We start from the raw sequence: 15728 nt of genomic DNA, 5'->3' as shown, positions 1-15728 counted from the left end.
TTACAGCTTCAGACCAAGTGGTTAGTAAGCAATTAAATGTAATATGTCCACATTTAGGTTTTGGTTCTTTAGGGTTAATGGAATTCTTCCAGCCTGGTTATACTAACTGTATATTAACTTACTTTGAAATAAAAGGTTATTTTATTACAGATTTATTTTGGGGGAAGGTGGGAATTGTATATGTGTGTAGGTAAGGAATGAGTATTCTGAGCTAACCTTTTCTGTCTGAAGGTACACAAGTATATTAACTCCATATGCTGTAGCTATTACTCTACTGAACTCGTTTGATATTGTGAAAATGCTACTCCTGTAAGAGACAAAAATCACTATGCAGCAATTAAAAAACTCTTCTTGGTGCCTCAAATTCTGAAGAACAGTTTCTTTTGATTAATTTTTAAGAGCTTTGCACTGGGTAAATATAAGCTGACTGAAAATCTAGCAGATTCCAATCTGTGATAACCCACCTTGGAAACTGAAGGCACAGCTTTCACAAACTTTACAAGAACCACAGATCTGTGTTTGTATCAAAATAACTCTGGAAACACCTATTGCATTGTTCTTTTCCTTCTCCTCCTGCTCCACTTCTTTCCTCAAGCTATCCAATGTTCTTAACTCCTTTAAATTTTGGAAGTTCTTCCTTGGTTCCTTCACTTTAACAGGGCAGTTTGCCATTTTGTAAGGCTGGCTGGGATTGTGCTTTTCAGAGATTGTGAGACGTTCTGTGTAAGGAGCAAGATTCCCCTTTTGGACTGTGAATGAACTCTGACAAAAACTGTACCTTCCTGTCTGTCCGTTCTTGACAGCAATATGGATGGTTTTCAGCTGTTTGATACATCAACTCTGTTTTCATTTTGTGATGCTGTGACCTGATTTTTTTTATAGTGACTCTCTTTATATCACTAAACAATGTTGTTTCATTTCTGTATTGAATGACTGCTCAATCTCCTTTAATATATGGAAAAATGAAAATCTGCATCTGAAATTGCATTGATTTCAGTTATAAGGAGTTGGGGTAATTGTTGGAATAAAAGAGTTTGTATAAAGCGTGTGTAAAGGGACAGACAGGTTTTACCTAAACCATACGTGGAACCAGCTTGCTGGTTTGTAAAAAACACCGTAAGAGCTCTTGAAATTTTAAACTAAGGATGAGGAGGAGATTTACAGGTGCGGTGGAAGAGTTTGTTTGGAATGGCAAAGGAATAACTCCATATTCTCAAATAAGGCATTGGGCAAAGTCAGTAAAACTCATTTAGGAAACAGGAGAACAGGATATTGGGGTAAATGCCCTCTGGTCTAGAGGTTTGGAAATCAGGAGGAATGTCTGGTTTTAAAGGAAGGCTTTGGCAGTATAGGGCCTGCCGGCAACTTGGTGGGAAGAGGAGACTCGGTACTGCAGTACAGGAGGGCGAAGTACGTAGGAAAGATGGAGTTAGTCATCCAGTGAGGGCAGTACTGCTGCCCGCAGAACAGAGCTACGGTCAGGTAAGCCGGGTTTAACTCTGTCACCAGTGACAGAAGCCCTGTGCCCCGATCTTCCCGTCCTAGGTAGGAAAAGCATGGTATTAGCACTGTGCTGCTGCTGGCGGGGCTGGACGGGGCTCTGAGCAGCCTGGTCTAGCAGAAGGCGTCCCTGTCCATGGCAGGGGCTTGGAACTAGATGATCTTCAAGGTCCCTTCCAACCCAAACCATTCTGTGATTCTACACGTATGCCCCTGAAGTTTTAGTCTGGGAGAGGAACGTGCCTTTGCAACGCCACAGGATTCCCACTGCCTGGTTCCTGTCACAGAGCTGTCAGCCTGCGCAGGCTGGGTGCTTCTCAGAGGGAACCACGCCGGCGGACGCGCTCCAGAAGTGCACCTGATGTCCTCCAAACACTGGTGGCCACGTGGCCACAGGACCAGGCGAGGCTGCTCTGAAGTAAAGCCACCAGTAAAGTAAACACCGCGTGTCTGGTGGTGCGTTTGGGTCCTCAGCACCAACTGTACCGCTCTGCACATCCACTCCCCCTGCTCTGCCATGCTGGATGGTGTGGGCATAGCCTGTGTCGTACTGTAGGAGGGGAGAAAACCTGGGAGGACGGGAGATGACGATGGCAATGGGAAGTGCTGGTCTCCTCCCCTTAGCTGGGATAGCGGCTGTGTTGGGGGGTGATGCCAGAAGCAAAATGGCTTGGGGGAGCAGCTAGTCAGGAGATCCGTGTGAGGAGAAGCAGCCGTCGTCTCACTTCTCAGCAGTGGTGGAGCCCAGTTCAGAACATCCCTATCAAATAGCTGTGCTGTGATGGTGAGCAGCGATTATGAACCTTGAAAAAGCAGCAACAGGCACAGTACACGCTGCTGTGGTGTTTCATTTCAAAAGACAGCCTCACGTAAAGCCAAGGCAGCTTGTTAAATTGGGAATGCAGAAAGAAGGGTTCGGTGTTTGCGTGCAGCGTAGAAATTGCTTAAAGATGCCGTGTTAGAGGCGCACAACAGATGCACATGGCTAGAAAAAAACAAACCTCAAAAGGCACCCCCCCGCTAAACTTGGCGTGGCTGAACACCAGGAGAAAGGAGTTCGAAATGAGACCAAACCCTCCCTTTTGTGTCCAGAAGATGAAAATGCAAGTGAAACGATCGCTCTAGTAAGATGCATGTAAATGCACACAAGTGCAGACCAAAAAGAGATTTCAAAGACCAACTTCCTAAAGGCCAAAAGAAAGAAAGAAATGGACAAGAGCAGGACAATCATCACGGCTTTTGCAGTGAGGTCGTGGCCCCTGGCCCTTGCAGATTTTGGAAGGCTGCACGGGCAAAAGGGATCCAGTTGACAGAGTCTGTGAGCATTTCTGGAAGGTTTTTGGAGAGGTTCCTCAGAAAAGGCTCTTTAAGAAATTAGCCTGGCGTGGGTTGAGAGGGAAAGTTCACACACCAAAAAAACAGCCGAATTAGAGAAGCAGAGGATGGGAACAAATGGTCAGGTTTTATCCTGGAGGGAGGGCTCTTTCTGTCTTGACTAAAACCAGTACGGTTCAACCTGTCTGTAAATAACCTAGAAAGGGAAGTGAACAGCAAAAACTATTCCTGTATACTGAGAATATTAATGGTAAAGACAGCAACAATTAAAGCTATGAGGTGTTACAGAGAGATTTCATGATGCTGGGTGATAGGAGTGAAAAAACCATAGATGAAGTTCAGTATTGATAAACGTTAAAGTTGAAATTTTAAAAAATAATCCTAATTTGACAGACACAGCAGTGGGCTCTGAACAAGCTCTTGCTACTGAGAAAAGAGGTCTTTGGATTCCTATGGAGTTGCCAGCCATGTGCTCGGGAGAGGTTTGAAAAACAAACCCTAAGAAACATCTTGAGTGTTAGAAATTGCAAGGAGAGGACAGACAGCAGAGCAGAAACACCGCTGTGGCACTGCATGGGCTCTCGGTGTGACCGTGGCTTGAATCCTGGTGCAATTCCGAGTCCTGAATTGCAAAAAGAATATGGAGGAACTAGAAAAAGCCACAGCAGAGATGTATGATTAAAGGTATGGATTAGCCTCTGCATTAAATGTGAGAGGACTATTCAGCTGGGAAAATTAATGCCTGAGAGATGTTATGTGATAGTAAGACCAGATCACAAGTGGCAGGGTGATGATAATTACGGTATGAATATTTGCCAACTTTCGTAACATTGAAAAACATGCCATTAAAAGAAATTATTAGGCGGCAGGTCAAAAGCAAACAGACATCTGGTTTAAAATGCTTATCTGTGTATCGGGCACTGTATGGAAGAGACAAATGTACGTGGATTGAGAAATTCAGATCAATGCACAGACCCGGTGAGCTGTGCTAAACCCAGCAGGGGCCCGTGCGGGCTCGGGCGGACGAGGTGGCAGCCAGCAGCAGCGCACCTTGCTCTTTGCTCCAGCCACCCGCTGTGGCCTTTACTCCTGGCTCCGTGTTGCCTGTGCGGGCTTTTGGTCCGGCTCGGGATGGCTTGTCTTAGGCAGACTCAGACAATGTGCCAGGCGACCCTCATGTGCAAAAAATGTTCTCGTACTGCTCCTAAAAGCGCGGCTGTTCCAGCCCCATGCAGGGTCTAGCGGAGCAAACAGGTTCTGAAGAACACCTGGCTTACCTGAGAGCCTCTTTGGACACCAAAGGTTGCTAACCCATTCTACGACATCTATTTTACTTACCGCTTCAATGCATGCTATCAGTGCTATTAAAAATGCTGAATTTTATGATACGTTGGTTCTGATAAAAGAAGTACCAAGAGCATTAAACCAGGGTTACAAAACAGGGTGAGGGGGAAAAAAAAAGTTGAAGATGAATCTTTGGTTTTGTTTGTGCCGAGTGGGTATTTGGTGGGCTTAACCCCTAAGCAAACCGGCACCTTCACACTCTAGCGTTCGCGTCATTTGAAACTCCCTGAGTCTCTATAAAACAAGGCACACCTTGTCAGACACCGCGAGCTCCCTAGGCTTTTCCCAGCTGCGCAGTGAATCAAGGAATTTACCCATGTAAGAATTAGCGAAAGGGTTTCAGCTACCAAAATCGCTCAGTTCGTATTGCCCGGAAAAGCGTGGCTTGAGAAGCTTAAACAGAGGGGAACTGGTAACGGGCAGAACTGAGCAGAACTGCAGCCTGCTCTTTTAATTGTTGCCTCTTTTCCCTGAAAGCTGCCTGTTCTGCTAGTAGTTGGGTTTTTTGGATGCAAAATAACAGCAGTCCCGGGCGTCAGGCAGGTCAGAGGAATAGCTGTTACGGGATGGCTGAGAGCGCCAATGGTGTATTACTGAGCATAAATGATCGCGTTATTCCTCTTGGCCTCCACAGGAAAAATGCATTTTTAGGGAGAGAACTTTGAGGTGTTTGTTGGTTCCTCCGCTTACAGTGACCTGCATGCTAATCTGTGTCTGGGCATCCTTCTTTTAATTTTTCTCATTGTCATGACATCTCTCCTATCCTTGTCTTTTCCGCCGAGGAAATTTAATGTTCTGCTTTTGAAAAAACGGTGTACCTGAAATGTGGCGACACCGAAGTACTTGCATTTTGCTTCATTCTCTTTGTATATGCAGACTTCGCCTATCTTTTCTCTTCATTATGTTTCGCAGTAAAGCATATTAAGAAAAGACAGCATATGAGTTGAGTTTTGAGTTCTTAGCGTACGTGCCATCATGCGTTGCGGATCTCCGTGCAATCGAAGGTTGTGGTTTTGTGCTCTGCTGGTGACTTTGAACGAAAACAGGACGTTGGAACCAACTTGCAGCAGGGCATCCTCTGGGAAAGCCGTTGATTGTGACTGGTAGCATGCGTTTGGGTTAGGTTTTTGAGTTCTTTTTCTGCGGCATTTGTTCACCTAAAGCACATGCGGAAAATCTTCTTTCGTAGTCATTTTGACAGCAAGACCCAATGCAGCAGAGCACTTGGGCACCTGGCTTTCCACTGAAAGGACTGATTTCTATTTAGCATTTATTTCAGTGTGAAGTTAGTGCTGGATGTAAGTTAGACCATAAATACTTCATTTAAATTCAGAATCTGGAAAGCTTTTACTTTTGGTTGTTTTAAAAGGCTACATTTTGCTACATGGAATTCACTCTTGATAACTTTTTATTTTCAAATTTGCTCAAGAACTAATTTGGCTATTTCTGTCCCAGGAAATGAAGAGACGACGTATAGCCAAACCATTTTCAATGGAAAAGTTACTTTATCAGATTGCAACAGCAGAAGCAAAAAAGGAAAATGGACCGACTCTGAGTACAATATCATCACTTCTTGGAGAGCTCAGGTAACGAATTGGGGGCCTGTTGTACCTATTTTGTTTTCATTGGCAGACTCCAGAGGTGGATACGTAAGTCACCCTTTCAGACGCGTGTCTTGCACCTACTTAACCAAGCAAAAGCCTAGCAGAGAGACCTGAAGACAGCCACATGTGGAAGAAGCAGTTTCCTTTGCTGTGTCTGATGTGAGCGTGCCCGTGGTTAGGATGTCTTAACTCTTAAGAATTCCCTGCTTTGGGCACCATCAAAGAATTTAAACTACAGTTTGCCTTGGGTTTTTATTTTGTTGATTCTTGGTGCTGAGAGTCGAGATTTCCTGATGCATTATGTGAACTACGTGGTGCCAAGCGCTTAAATACCTTTCTTTACTTTTTCAGTCTCTTGGCATCACAGTAGCCACTGTCAGCCCATGTCTGTAATGGGTTTTGCACCAGGAACCCTGGTCTTCAGCAGCAAGATAGTTATGCTACAGTTGCAGAAGGTACTTTGTATGCAGAGAGTTGTCTTCATTTAAACCACTGAGTAAGGGAGCAGCTTACGCATGGGTGCTAAATACATCTTGCATTAGAACCTGAACACTTTAAAGAAAAAAAAAATAAATTCCTGCTCCTTTTTCTCTCCAGTGTTAAGGAAACATGTTTAGGGTTTCTCTTAAGATAGGTAAAAAAAGAAAATATAATGTTGCCTGGCTTCCTGTGTAATGATCTTCTCTTTTGTTCCCTACCATGTAGTTGCTACCTATCTTTCAAGTTTGTGACAACTGATACTCGAGATGTCAAGAAAGTTTTGATGAATGGAATCTACAAACTGTATTTAACTAACTAGCATGTTCATTTGGAAAAATTCCAGTGACATATTGAAGGGGAAAAACAGCCCATGTGTTATTTTAGTGTTCAGAAAGAAATACAAAGAGGTGTGCTGACTGCTTTACCTGCAGCTGGTTCCCTATGGGAATCGTCACTTCCAAGTGCTTTTCTTTTTTGTATTTTTTTTTTCCTTGAAGAGGAAAAGTCTGCGAGTGCGAAAGGTGAAACAGAAATGTTGGTGCTTGCTGTTAGACCATCACATCGACCTCTATCAGAGTGGTTCTCAAACTTGTTCTTATGCTTAGGTTGGAATTCTCTGGAGGATATCGGTCCTTCCTGTGGCTGCTTATGTAAAACAAAATCCCAAACAACAAAAGCTGAAAAAACCCAAAGTGGAACGCTACCATATTTTTTTGTCCTTTGTTTTGTTTCGCTTGTTTGTTCTGTGCCTTTTGCTGCCTCCTCTCCCGATCTGCCTTGGTTGCTCAGTTTGCCCATGCCATTTGCTTAGCTTGGCTCTCCACCCATCCTCAGCTGTGTCTGGTGGTGAGCTTTTTTATTGTCCCCTTCCATCGGCTCAGCTCACTCCACACTTGCTGTCTTCCACTCGGCTCCAACCCGACCTGCTCTCCTAATGCTGTGTAGTTCGGCATAGGAAGTGTTGTCCACCTTGCGGACGCCGTGGGCGAAGGGCGGCTGGAGGGCTTAGTCTTTATCCTTAATTGACCTCTTCTTTTTCCCCTGGGTGTACAGCAAGACCTTCGTCTTTTGGCACAATCACTTGCCCTGCTTCCCCTTTCCTGCCTGAAGCACCTCGTGGCAGCAGGTTCTTGGTTCGTCTCTGCCTCCTGGTGAAGGTGGCTTTGTCACTCCTGAACAGCAACGGCTCCTCCTCTTCAAGGTGGCTTTTGGCAACTTCAGGAATGTCACCTTAGCTACACCTCCCGACTCTCCACATGGCCCCGAGCAACCATCGACCGACCTCCAGGAAGTACTCGGCAGTCCCCAGGTCTCTGTGGAGCAGTTTGAGAACCACTGCCTTGATACAGCGGTCGCTGTTAAGACCCGGAGATAGCTTTTGCGATTAGGCAGAGTCCCCGTGGTGCTGGCTCTCGCCATGCGTAGGGAACGGCACCAACCACCAACACTCAGGGCTTTGCTGTGTGGAGCTAAGGTTTCAGTGATGAGCGTGGTAAAGGGGTGATTGTACGTGGCTTTGCGGTGGTACGAGGCGATGCCGAGGTCTAATTGCATTAAACGTCCACAGGGACACGGAGCTGAGGCAGCGGCGGCAGCTTTACGAGGCAGGTCTCCATTCTTCAGCGCGCTACGGCAGCCACGACAGCAGCAGCATGGGGATGGATGGAAAGAAAAAGCCTCGAAAGTGGTTGCAGTTAGAGACGTCAGAGAGAAGATGTCAGATTTGTCAGCACCTGTGCTATCTGTCCATGGTGAGTAAAATCCTTTGCCACCGCTGGGGTGCTGTCCCCCCTGCTCTGACGTCCCGTGACGGACTAGAAGGGTTGGAGAGACAGCAGGTGCCCACGGAGTTGTCTCGTGCATCCCACATGAGATGCAGAGATGTTGGTTTGGTTTCTGGCGGAACATTCACTGCCTGGGGCAGCGGTGGCAGGAGACAACACCGAGAGTTAGCTTCCCTCCCCCGGTAAGGGATAACCTAGTGGCTCAGCTGCTCTGGGATACCCAGGCTGCCAGCAGTAGTAAGCCCTGGCAGAAATTTCTCGGGATGAGCTAGCAACTCAGATGTGTGCCGCGGGTCTCAGGCGTGCAGGCACAGCCCGTGCTGTGACCATTGCCCTGCGAGCCAACCTGCAGGGTAGATGGATCCCATCTATCTGTCCGTCAAGGTAAGATGCCGTTTGCCAACCTGTCTGCTCAAAAATAGAAGTCTTGCCCATAAATTTTGTCTCTTTTTAGAAGTAACCGCCCACTGGCTTTTAAAGGTGTGCTAACCACCGTGGTGACACTTCCAGGCTTTTAGCTGTATGCAGAACACCTAGAAATACAGCAATTTCATGAAAAATACCAAAGCCCCTCCCACGACCTTATGCACCACATAATTCCAAAGTCAGTTATTTAAATTAACATAATACACTGCGTTTGAGTCCATATTCAGTCCTTTTTTCTGTCATCTTTTGGGGTTTTTTTGGCTTTCAATGGAAATGCAGTGTAACTGTTAAATGAGGAGATCTAGCCGCTTCCCTCCCTAGGATAAAATATGCTCGGTCTGTATGTGTCCTCACACCACTGTTTCAGCAGCGCTAGTTTGAAGGAACTTTTAAAATTAGTTTCTTTAAAAAAAAAAAGCAACCAGCCAATCATAAACCTCTTAACTCTGGTCCGTTTGCTCTGGAGTAAGCGTAATCGGGGGCAGGCTTTTCCTTGTCACTCTGAACAGCGGTAAGGGACAAAAAGCAACTCGGATGTCGAATTCCAAGCGGAATGTGTAGGCTTGGCAGGCAGCCAGCTGAGCAAATGTGACCTTGGCTGAACGAGACAGTAGCTGAGGAATCCTGTGGCGAAGCTGCTGATTTTATCCTTATTCGAGACAGCGTTTAAAGTAATGGGATCCGGCTGCTTTCAGGAAACCTTTAGGCTACATTTTAGATACCGATCAAGCTTTACGCACACATCATGATTTGGATTTGGCTTTCGTTACTATTGGTGTGTGGGTTTGGTGTTTTGTTTTGTTTTTTTTAAGTATATATGTTTGCCAACACGAGCACTCAAAAGGGGATACGTAATTTCTTCTTCTTGCACATGGTGAATCATTTCACAGTGCGTACTGCTGCTTGTCTGTGCCTCCTTCCACTAACTTGTAGTAAAGCAGAGGTTTGTAATTCAGACAGTAATTCAACACTGTGCACCTAAAATGGTTACAGTTTGGAGCTTACTGCATTTCTTGATTCCCTACCTCCGTATTTTTATACAGGTTGTACAGGAGAATGAAAATGTTGTCTTCTGCTTGGAGTGTGCCCTGCGGCATGTGGAAAAACAGAAGTCTTGTCGGGGACTGAAAATGATGTACCGTTACGATGAGGTCTGTGCAATATAGCTTTGTGATGCTGCTGAGCTTTGACACTGAAACCTTGGGAGCAGACTTAACGCTGGCTTTATCCTACCAGGACCTCAGGAGACTGTGCTTGGGGTGTTTTTGGTGTGGGAAGAATGTGCTTTATTATGATCTAAGTAAAAGAAATAGAGGGAGACATGATTACAAAGATGAAACCTGAAGCATAAACTGCATGGATATGTGTTAGGGAACACAGAAGCCATTTAATGCTTTGGGATGGTGTAGAACTTGAGGCTGTACTTTGGTTAATCAGGGTAACTTCTGTATTTTAGGATAACTGCTCTCTGTTGCTAACTGAAAGTGCACGCTGACTTACTCCAGTCCAGCCCGCGCCTTCTTTAAGCAGACTTGTAGAGTACTTGTAGGTGAGAGGTCCGGGAATGGCTTCAGGCCCATGTGATGATGAATGGGCACAGAACTCCAGATGGTCATTTCGGACCGTGCCTGGGCTCTGGGCTAATGCTGCGCTGCAGGACAGCCGAGTAACGCCCCCCTGCCTGCCCAGTCACCTCCACTGCGCCACTGTGCGTGAAGGGAATAGAGACTGGGGGAGCATTTTGCTCTCAGCCTGAACAATGGACAGTGAAGCAGCGGGAGAAATGAGAAGAACAGCTCTTAAGAGATCGGTGCTGCTCTGAGTAGCTTTTTGGGATGGGCTTGTCAGCAGCTCCTGATGTTTGTGCGTAGAGCTGTGGGGGAGAAAACCCAACGGGTCAGAGTCTGAGGAAAATCTTAATTGTAGACTCTGTTCTGGTACCAGGTGCTGTAGGTACAAACAGGTACAACCTACAAAGCCCAGACAAGAGTGAAACTGCCTTTGTAATGTGATAAACACTGAAGAATTTCAGGAAGTTCATCAGAAATTTTAATGTATTCCCCTTATGCTTGAGATTATTCAGGCCCTTACATCCTGTGTTTTCACAGATGTGTTAATTCTACTGCAGTTTTCAAAGCTGCTCCTTCCAGCAGAATCACACACCATAATTATTTTGGCTAGGTTTTATAATTACAAAGTAGATATTTTAGGCTGTGCTGGGAAAGGCAAGACAACCTTTCTTTCGGTATGGGATGATAATGATGACTTTTTTCAAATTTAAAAACCTGTCACAAGGTTTCCACATTTCTGAAAGATACTAACCACACATGTGGTGGGTATTACGGAACTTTTTTGGAGGGCTGTGGGTGGTGGGGGAGAGAGAACCTGCATGTTCAATGCCGTTTGTAAAATCTATTGAGCTGTTAGGTAGACTTAATTGAGAAGCTCTTTCAGGTTTGCGTGAAAATAACTTCTCGACATTCTTACTAGGATGGGACAGCTGGTTTACAAAAAATACCTCTCTTCCCCCGCCCAAGCCTCAGGATGAGGGGTGGCGTGGCTGGCCAGGCACTTGGGTGTGCAGCTCAGGGCCTCCTGGCGTCTGCCCATCATGGTGCTATGGACCTGCAGCCCCTTCCCCTGTGCGACAGCGAGCCGGCTGGCCCTGTGCCTGGGCTCAGAGCGCCGGGACACCCAGGGACCCTAAACAGCGTTAAACAAAAGTAGCATCACTAGGGAAAAAAAAAAAAAAAAAGTGGAATCTTTTTTCTTAATTTTTCAAGAAAGATTTAGTAAATAACAAAAACTGCAAGCAATATTACTGCGGATTTAAATTTATGGCGTTCATAACTTTGTTCAGCAGTGGGATTTAAATTGTATCTGAAGAACGTTTCTGACCCTGGCGAAGCAACCTTGCAGCCCAGCGGCTCTCTTCTCGCTCAGTGGCCAGAGCTCAGAATTCCTGGTTCTGCTGATCGCTGGCTTTTAAGTTTGGTGGGGGAAGCTTCAGCAGAGGCCGCACTTGGACTACACAGTACTTTACTTTTTACAGAACTCCCAGTTTTGAATAATCATTACAGGAGGAAACTTTTGGCATCATTTACAAATACATAGATATCCCCCGCCCCCTCCCCCTCCCCAGTTAGGTGCTTTCAGTCAAAAAGGCAGCACTACATCTCTGTCCCTCAGAAGTGACTGGAGAAAGAGCAGATGCTAATTTTGTGGTTTTTCTCCCACTTTCCCTACAGGAACAAATCATCAGTCTAGTCAATCAAATCTGTGGAAAAGTATCTGGTAAAAATGGCAGCATTGAGAACTGTATCAGCAAGCCTACACCAAAAAGAGGACCTCGTAAGAGAGCGACAGTTGACGTGCCATCATCTAGGCTTTCATCCTCCAGTTCATCCAAAAGTGCTTCAAGTTAATCCTGAAGATGCCAACACTCTCATTTTGTCAATTTATATATATTTTTTGTAATTATTATACCATAGTTTGGAGTACTTGCTGTAGAATACAAGCTGTCTTTGCACTAGCTCTAAAGAAGATTTTCTTCTGGTTTTAGAGAACTAATTTTGTTTTAGCATTAAACTGTTGAATTTTTTTTTTTTTTGTACTTAGAATAGATAGATACAGCAGTCTGATTTTTTTAAACTGCCGTATGTTCACTGTTTTAAAACCGGCAAGGGGCTGATAAAATATTAATTTGTATTGTCCCTATGGCTGAAAAAATAAAAAGCCTTTTTGGTAACTGTGAAAAAAGGCTTTTAACCCATTTTTTGAATAGGTTAAAGTTTGATGTGTTTTATAATTTGTTCTCCAGTCATGTGAGCAGATTTTTCTAGAGAGAAAAGGGATAGGAGACAAAAACTTGAAAGAAATTGCTTTACTTTGGCTGTCTTTTATTCTGTCACGGCAAGATGAGTTTTGTAATTTTTTAAATTGGAGAATACACACTTTCTTTGGGAGGTTATGGCAGCTGAAGATGGACTTTGTTTCCTAACTGTAGGCAAAAGGAGGAGATTTGGAGTATGTTCTCTTTTACCAGCACATCACTATGCATCTGTTTTGAGGGGGAAAAAATAAAAACTTTAAAAAAAAAAAAAAAAAAAAAAAAAGGAGGAAAAAAGACTGCCTGCCTTGAGGAGTCATGTGAGGGAAAACTGTGCCTGATTTCATTAGGAAATCCATTCTGTTATTTTTTGGTGCTGTTGGCTACTTTATTAAAAACCCTTCAATAGCATCCTTTAAAAAAAAAAAAAAAGAAAAAAGAAAAAAAGTGATTGAAGCCATAAGTGCTTCTTTTGTCATAGACGTGCAATCTTTCTAACATTCCATTTCCATTCCACTGCTGTTTTCACACCTTTACACAGTCCAGCATTAATTTTTGTTTTGAATTCGTTTCATTATATGATCACATCTAGAGCCACTAGCAGGTCTGCATATTTCTTTTGAATGTGAAAATGCATTTGCTTTCATCTTGTCTATTTTTTCTCTTCATGTTGTAACAAAAAAAAAATCACACCTTTTGTACATATGCCTGTAAATTTTTTTAAATACTTGAGCCTTTTCTTGGGGTGGGGGGAGGGATGGCGAAGAGACAAGATGAAGAAAAGCCTTACGTTTCACTTTCTTCATCGGTTGGATTGGATGCTTACAGGGTTTTTCTTGTAACATTTATAAGTGCTGCTTACATCACTGAACAACAACAAAAAATAATAATGGAGTAGCTGTTGCCCTTTTCTGGTTGTGTGTACAGTATGTGTGGAATAAAAAAGGGAAAATGTTTTCACAAACTGTTTTGTTTCGTAATTGAATTCAACAATACCGTAGCTACCCATATTGCACTGAGCTTGCCAGTGGTGACTGTCAGGAAAGTCCTATAATACAATTTGTTGGTTGTTGTTGCAGAAGACTGAACTGTTTTGGAATATTTAACAATAACATAAACAGAGTCAAGTGTTTTCAAATGTGGTTGTCTGGTTTTTATGGCCTTGCTGTGTACTTTTCCCTCTTGACAGTAAACTTCTGACTATGGCTTACAGTTTGACATTTAATTTATTAGCGCTGCTCTGCTCTCTTTCCTTGTAAGGAAAGACTTCATGTTGTTTATTGCCAGTTTTTTGTTTACTTTCCAGGTTTGTACTACGAGGTTTAATAAAAAAAACAAAACTTTTTTGGACATTTTGTCTGTCTTCTGGAAAGTGAGTGAGTAAGCTCCTTCAAGAAAAATTTCTTTCAATGGATGCCTTGTTAGATAGCGGATACCTCAGTGTCGGTAGTGAGCTTCTATTGCTTTCATTTCCCAGAGAGAGGGGTCAGGGAACGCTTTGTCAGGTAACAGGAGATAAGAGTGAATCCTCCAGGAAACTGGCCACTTGCCAGCTGGCGAGCAGCCGCCTCATTCCCAACCACTAGCTTTGTCAGGGCAGGTCTCTGAAGGGGGTCTGCATCCCAGCTCATCCTTCTACTTACGCTGTTTGCTTACATTCCTTCCCTCTGTGCATGAGGAGCAGGAGCCAGGAGCCTTCTCAAAGGAGAGCAGATCCCTGCAAACAGAGTGTGAGACTTGACAAGAAACAGGCATTAGACACGTTCAGACCTCAAGATTAGAGAGAAAAATGACTGCAGAAAAAAAAATGGCAGCAAGATGGTGATGGCTCTAGGTCCTATGGCTTATAACATGTACGCACTTAATTTATAATTCATTCAGGTTTATTTCCCTTAAATTGCTGGTTTGCATCAGTGTAGTCAAACAGATTTTACCACGGAAAAGTAAATTACACTGGTGCTCCTTACAAATAACCATATTTTTTTTTCTGAATTAAGTCTCCTCTGTTCACTGTCATGGATAAAATATTTGGGTAATCAAGTAAAAGACATGGTTGGGATAGAAATACTTTATTTTATCTCGAAAGAGGAGTAAGTTTATACAATGCTAAGATATCTGCTCCACGAGGAGTTAACATTTCAGTATGCATCTCTCCTCCTTTTCAGGTTTTTTTTTTCCTTAACACCTACGATAACTAAGTTGGTCCTGAATAAGAAGTGTGAGAGAGAAGACACTGCTGCGTTAGTAGACAAAGGCAGTAGGCAGACAGTAGGTAGTAAAGAGTAGAAAATAACTTTGCGTTTTGGTTTGGATCCTAAATCTTCAGTTGCAGCAGCTGAAAACATGCAAGGAACAATTTGGGTTCGGCATTACACATCAAGTCTAAGTATTTCCAATCAATCAGCCATTTAAAGGTTAGTGGTCAAGGTAACTTGTATCTTTCCCCTTAATTCTCTTATACATAGTATATACAACAGTTTTACTGCTCCCCTGAGCCCCAAGACTACTGTTAAAGTGTGTGTGCTTTAGGCAATTATTTTTTTTTTAAAAACCAACCTCCACATGACTGGCAATTTTGTAAAAAGGCAGTATTACTAAGTAAAAAGATCTGGCTGTTACGCTTGGTTAGCAAATCGTTACACAGGCAAGCTCTTCATTCACTTGTTCATTCATTCAGAAGTCATTCTTAAAGGATATGGTTTTAAGATTCAAATAGTTTGAGAGTCACTTTCATCACTAACATCTGAAGCACCCTTTCTTTCAGTTACAGCAGCAAGAGCAGTGTCCACTTGAACCTCCTCTTCATCAGACTGAACAACTGGAGACTCTCCTTCACTTGCATCTTGGCTGGCAGAATCGGTACAGGTCGATGACAGCGAAGACAGTTTCTGTCGTAATTCAGACTGGCTGGGAACCTGAAGACTTATCTCGTTCACATAGCTGTGGGAGTCCGGCCCTTGGAAAAAGAACAAGAAAAATCAAGCTTTGGCTCAAGCAGGTGAATTGAGAAGTCAGTCTATTAACTGAGCTCAGCGCTGGTTACTGAGCTGTATTCGTGTCGGTTTGCAGCTTTTTTGCAGAACATTAAAAAAACCCTCCCCAAACACAAAGCTGCCTTTTGGCTTTTCTGAAGTTGACCTCAAATACGAGCCCCAGGCTGGTTTTAGTCTGTTTCTGGTGGTGTGTCTGTGTCTTGCTCAGTCTAGAATTGCTAACGCTCGAGATCAAGGTAAGATTGCAGGAGCGTCACGTCCTGACTGCTGCGAGACAGAGCTGTCATCCACTTTGCCTGTTAGCCAAGACCACTTAATCCTCCTAACTCTGACTTGATAAAGTCCATTCAGACTTCAGCGTGTGCCAAGAATCGTCACCAACAGGAAAATCCTCCAGCCAAACCCTGTCCAACAGAACACCACAAATAAACCT

At 43.9% G+C, this 15728-nt stretch overlaps 2 protein-coding genes across 5 annotated transcripts in view; one reads left to right on the top strand and one right to left on the bottom strand.

Moving 5' to 3' along the window:
• The window catches only part of JARID2 (jumonji and AT-rich interaction domain containing 2), a 100319-nt gene extending 86667 nt beyond the window's left edge, over positions 1–13652 (top strand). For all 3 annotated transcript variants that reach the window (XM_055799230.1, XM_055799231.1, XM_055799229.1), the window contains 4 exons: positions 5635–5765; positions 7831–8014; positions 9517–9624; positions 11722–13652. In XM_055799230.1, coding sequence (XP_055655205.1) covers positions 5635–5765; positions 7831–8014; positions 9517–9624; positions 11722–11898 — 600 coding nt within the window. In that variant the 3' untranslated portion in view covers positions 11899–13652. The remainder of the gene's footprint in view (positions 1–5634; positions 5766–7830; positions 8015–9516; positions 9625–11721) is intronic.
• A 703-nt stretch (positions 13653–14355) lies between these two features.
• The window catches only part of DTNBP1 (dystrobrevin binding protein 1), a 72448-nt gene continuing 71075 nt past the window's right edge, over positions 14356–15728 (bottom strand). For both annotated transcript variants that reach the window (XM_055799233.1, XM_055799232.1), the window contains one exon: positions 14356–15258. In XM_055799233.1, coding sequence (XP_055655208.1) covers positions 15011–15258 — 248 coding nt within the window. In that variant the 3' untranslated portion in view covers positions 14356–15010. The remainder of the gene's footprint in view (positions 15259–15728) is intronic.

This window comes from Falco peregrinus, chromosome 3 (assembly GCF_023634155.1).
Source record: "Falco peregrinus isolate bFalPer1 chromosome 3, bFalPer1.pri, whole genome shotgun sequence".
In the NCBI taxonomy this organism is placed as follows: Eukaryota; Metazoa; Chordata; class Aves; order Falconiformes; family Falconidae; genus Falco; species Falco peregrinus.
The sequence above is the reverse complement of the archived record's forward strand: the minus strand, read 5'-3'. Positions and strand labels throughout refer to the sequence as shown.